This window comes from Parasteatoda tepidariorum, chromosome 2, assembly GCF_982258835.1.
Source record: "Parasteatoda tepidariorum strain Cologne lab strain chromosome 2, Ptep-v5.0, whole genome shotgun sequence".
NCBI lineage: Eukaryota > Metazoa > Arthropoda > Arachnida > Araneae > Theridiidae > Parasteatoda > Parasteatoda tepidariorum.
The window spans coordinates 74,100,949-74,105,548 of NC_141756.1; the positions used below are offsets into that span (position 1 = coordinate 74,100,949).

Here is a 4,600-nt window from a genome sequence, read left to right on the forward strand (position 1 = left end):
TTTTGAAAAAGAACAACATCTACCTTTATTTACAAACGACTACTAACTAAAGTGTTGCCATGCAGAGACAACTAAGTCCTTTTACTTAATCTCGTTACTAGGTTAATTACAGGCGTGCAACATCCTCCCCGCCCTGGTCAACCTCCAGGGGGATGACCAGCTGCATGGGTCGGGAAATTGTCCCTCCATTTACACGCAGTATGCATGTACGGGCTTTGTTGTCACGGCCCAAGATTACTGACTCGACGTGTGCTTTCCTCCGGGTGGGCCGAGGTCTGACGTCCTCCTGCAACAAGACCACATCTCCGACCCGGATTACAGTACCTTTAGATGGGATCTTTACATGGTGAAATGTTTTCAAGTCCATCAAATACTCCTACGGCCATCTTTTCCAAAAGGAGTCCATTAAATGTTGACGACTTCTCCATATGCGTGTTAAATCAGAGTCTGAACTCGATAGGACAGAAGGGATAGTTGTGAGTCGTTTTCCTATCAGAAAGTGAGAGGGTGTCAGTGCTTCGTCCGGATCGTCTGTAATACCATATTCATGAACAATTGGTCTGCTGTTCACGGCGGCTTCGATATCGCATAGAACCGTGACCAGACTGGTAGTGTCTAAGCAAGCTTTACCAAGGGTCTTCCGCAGACACTGTTTGATAGTACCAATCATTCTCTCCCAAAACCCTCCCCACCAAGCCGCACGTGGGGCGATGAATTTCGATGTCATGTTGTGATGAGCATAAAACTGGTGTATTTTGGAAGAGGATATGATGTTCCACAAGGACCTCAACTCCTTGTCTGCAGCGCCGAATGTTGTGGCGTTATCTGTGTACACAGTATGAGGAAGGGAACGTCGAGATACGAACCGTTGTAGCGCAAGTAAGAAAACATCAGTGCTTAAATTAGACACTACTTCCAAGTGGATGGCTCGAGTTACAGCATACGTAAATATGACTATGTAGGCCTTTGTAACCAATTTTTCGTTTTTAACATAGAGGAGTCCGGCAAAGTCAATTCCAGTTGCTTCAAATGGGGTCGACTTTTGAATTCTTTCAGCGGGTAATGGAGCTTCTATCTGTTCATCACGCTTTTGCTTCAGTATCTTGCAAGGAAGACAAGTGTGTATGACCTTTTTAATGGCTTGTCTTGCTCTTAATATCCACCATTTAGAACGAAGCTGAGAAAGCACAATCCTAACTCCTAGATGGTGCATTTTTAAGTGTGTGTGGCGTATGAGCAGGCTTGTAAAAGGGTGCGAACCTTCCAATAAGATGGGGTGTTTTTCCGATTCTGATAAGTCAGAAAATTGCAGTCGGTCTCCAAGACGTATTATGTTGTTGTCAAAAAGTGGGTTGAGTTTTTCTATTTTTGAGTTCTTGGGAAGTGACTTTGATTTCGACAAGGCTTCATATTCTAAAGGAAAAGATTCCTTCTGAACGGTTTGTATCCAATAGTTGCAAGCTTGATTCAGTTCCGTGGCATTCAATTCACCAACCATCTTTTCTTGTGTTTTGCAGTTGTGAATAAAGCGAAAAATCCAAGATGTCACGCGTAACAATTTAAAGTAAGAGCTGTAGTTTCCAGCATTGATAATTGGCACAGTAGAGACAGTGTAAAGAGTCTGCACTTTCTTCTTCTTTAATTCTAAGTTGTGAGTGTAGTCTTCATAAGTGTTATTAGAATCAGGCCAGTTTTCAGGTTTGATCAACCACTTAGGACCATGCCACCAGATTTCTAGATGTCTTAGCGTTGATGGTGAAGTACCTCTTGATAATATATCACCAGGATTGTCCTTTCCAGGGCAATGTCTCCATTGGGAAGGATTAGTATGAGAAACAATTTCCGTTACTCGATTGCAAACAAATGTCTTCCATTTATTTGGGTCACTGCGAATCCAACCCAAAACTACTTGGGAATCACTCCACAATATTGCATTGGACATAGGAATATTAGATTCAGCACAGAAGTATCGCAACAATCGAGCTCCCATCAGAGCCGCTAGCAGTTCCAAGCGGGGCAAGGTGACTTTCTTGATAGGTGCAAGTCTGTTGCGACTACACACTAAATGCACGTTTGCTTGATCACCATGAGAACTAACTGTGTATAAAACTGCTCCATAGGCTCGTTCAGATGCGTCGCAAAACACATGAATAGTAAAGGGAACGTGTGATGAAACGCCTATAAATCGGGGAATTTGAAAGGAGCAAACGTCATCAAGTTCTCCAACAGCAGCATTCCATGAAAATGCCAAATTAGAGTGCAGTATTTCGTCCCATTTAATTCCTAGAATCCATGTGTCTTGAAACAGAATTTTTCCAAAGATTACAAATGGAGAAAACAGTCCTAAAGGATCGTAGAAGCTGGCAATACAGTGGAGTAGCCATCTCTTTGTAAGTGGTTTATCTTGAACAGCGCAGAGAGAGGTTTTAAAAGTATTTCCGAGGGTGTCAGTTTCTGTATTCCACTCTATGACTAAAACTTTAACAGTTGTTTTGAATCCTTCATCTTGATCTCGTAATTGGTTCTGAAGCATTTTTGAGTTTGTAGTCCATTTCTCCATTGGAATTTCAATCAATTGCATCAATTCTTTGACTTCTTTATGCAGTGTGGTGATTTCAGATTCTGTTTCAACACTAGCAACAAAATCGTCCATGTAAAGATGTTTATCGATCATGGAAGCAGTAATCGGGAATTCATTCACGTGCTTTGAAGCCACTTCACGTGTTGCAGCACATAACAAAAAGGGGCTGCATGCTAGTCCGAAAGGTAGACGAGTAAATCTGTAAGTAATTATTTCGTCCTTGAAAGATGGGTAAGTTTAGTCCTGTGCTAGTCTGTACCAGAAAAATCTTGTGGAATCTCTATCTCTTTCATGTAGGCTTAGTTGTAGAAAGGCCTTTTTTCCGTCACCTGTGACTGCAAATTTGTGCATTCGCAGTCTGAGTAGACAACCAATCGTTTCAGGTAAAAGATTTGGACCGATTTCTAAAGTATCATTCAGTGAAGGCATTCCTGGATCATGTGATGATGCATCGAAAACAATCCTCCATTTGGTCTCCTTAAGTTTCACTTTTTTGACAGCATGATGGGGTTGGTAAAATACAGTGTTTGAATTTGAAGGTTCAAGCTCACAAACTTCAACGTGTCCTTCTACAATGTAGTTTAGCATACAACTATCGTATTTTTTCTTCATAGCATCATTAGATGCAAGTCGCTTCTGGAGAGACTTCAAGCGTTCTTCGGTAGTACCTATGTTAGTAGACAAAATTGATGTTGTAGGCTTTCTAGGCAGAGACACAATTCTACGATTTCCCTCAGTTTGGTAGGTTTCGTGAAATTCTCTCATAATTTCATTCTCTCGAACAGTCTTGTTCCTAATTTGAGTGTCTTTGATGCCAATACAATCTAACTCACAAGCAACGCACTTCGTCGTCCAAACAATCACCAGAAATTTGAACAGAAACATGGTGAACTGATGAATCATGTTTGATGGTGGTGTGTGTTCGTGACCCATTAAGAATCCATCCGAAAATTGAGGGTACTATGGCAAGAGATTCTGTAACTTTAATCGGGTGTTCCGTAGTGACCACATGCCAATAATAATCGCCACCAATGAGCAATTCGATGGGTAAGTTGTCGTTTCCTGGAGGGTCTGCAAGTGTTAGTTTTCGGCTCCGAGCAAATCGAACAACGTCCGCAGGGACAGCAGGGTGTGAGATATATCTGTTGGAACTTTCGAAAGCTGTTATAGAAACAGAGTTTTTGTTCCACAAACTTGAAAGTGAAAGTTGCACACATCGTCGCATGTTTTGTGAAGTACTGGGAGATTCAAAAACATGTATATTTAGTTGCTCAGTGCTTACAATTGGGAGTTTCAGTTTGTCAATGAGGTTAGCATCGACAGAGCTTGTCTGGCTACCTCCATCCAAAATGCATCGGGTTAACTTCGTAAGACCTGTGGGGACAGTAACATACACGCGTGCAGTTTGTAAATAGGTAAAGCTAGTTTTAGGTATGTTGATGTGGTGAACCTCACTATTTTGGATAGCAGTGTTTAGTGCAGATGAACAAATGGATACGTGGTGTACAAAAGGGGCAAAATGGGGTATAATTCTTTTTCTTGTGTACAGAAGTGGACTTATTATTTACGTTAAAGGCAGTAGTTGGAGTAAACGGTTCAATAACATCACCTTTTATTTTTGACGTAGTTAATGCTCCTTGTACTTCTTGTGATAAGAACTCCATCATTTTCGTAATGTTTCCTTCGGCCAATTTTTCTCTTTGAGCATGAATGATCCACTGTTTACAAATGTCGTCTGGAAACGCTCGTAGTAATTTTGGAGCTAATACACGAGCGTAACTGTCAATGTCCTCACCAAGTGCGCGTAAGGCCTGCAATCTTCTATTACATTCAATGTAGGTTTCATTTAAGGCTGTTGCCGATGAGTTGCGTAGGGGAGAGTGGGGTCAATTGTAACATTTTTTACTTAACTTTTTTTAACTAACAAAAAATCCAATATATTATTAGTATTAATTGACAGACGAGTAAAGTAGACTATCCTCTACTAGAAAAAAAAATACCTAATTTTAAATGTTATTA

General features: G+C 40.8%; 2 protein-coding genes across 2 annotated transcripts; both read right to left on the reverse strand.

Moving 5' to 3' along the window:
* Positions 1-376: 376 nt before the first annotated feature.
* LOC147815856 (uncharacterized) lies at positions 377-2,674 on the reverse strand. The gene has a single exon (XM_087156631.1). The coding sequence runs from the start codon at positions 2,672-2,674 to the stop codon at positions 377-379; it is 2,298 nt and encodes a 765-aa protein (XP_087012757.1).
* A 144-nt stretch (positions 2,675-2,818) lies between these two features.
* LOC147815857 (uncharacterized) lies at positions 2,819-3,514 on the reverse strand. The gene has a single exon (XM_087156632.1). It carries the CDS (start codon positions 3,512-3,514, stop codon positions 2,819-2,821), a length of 696 nt encoding a protein of 231 aa, XP_087012758.1.
* Positions 3,515-4,600: the final 1,086 nt, after the last annotated feature.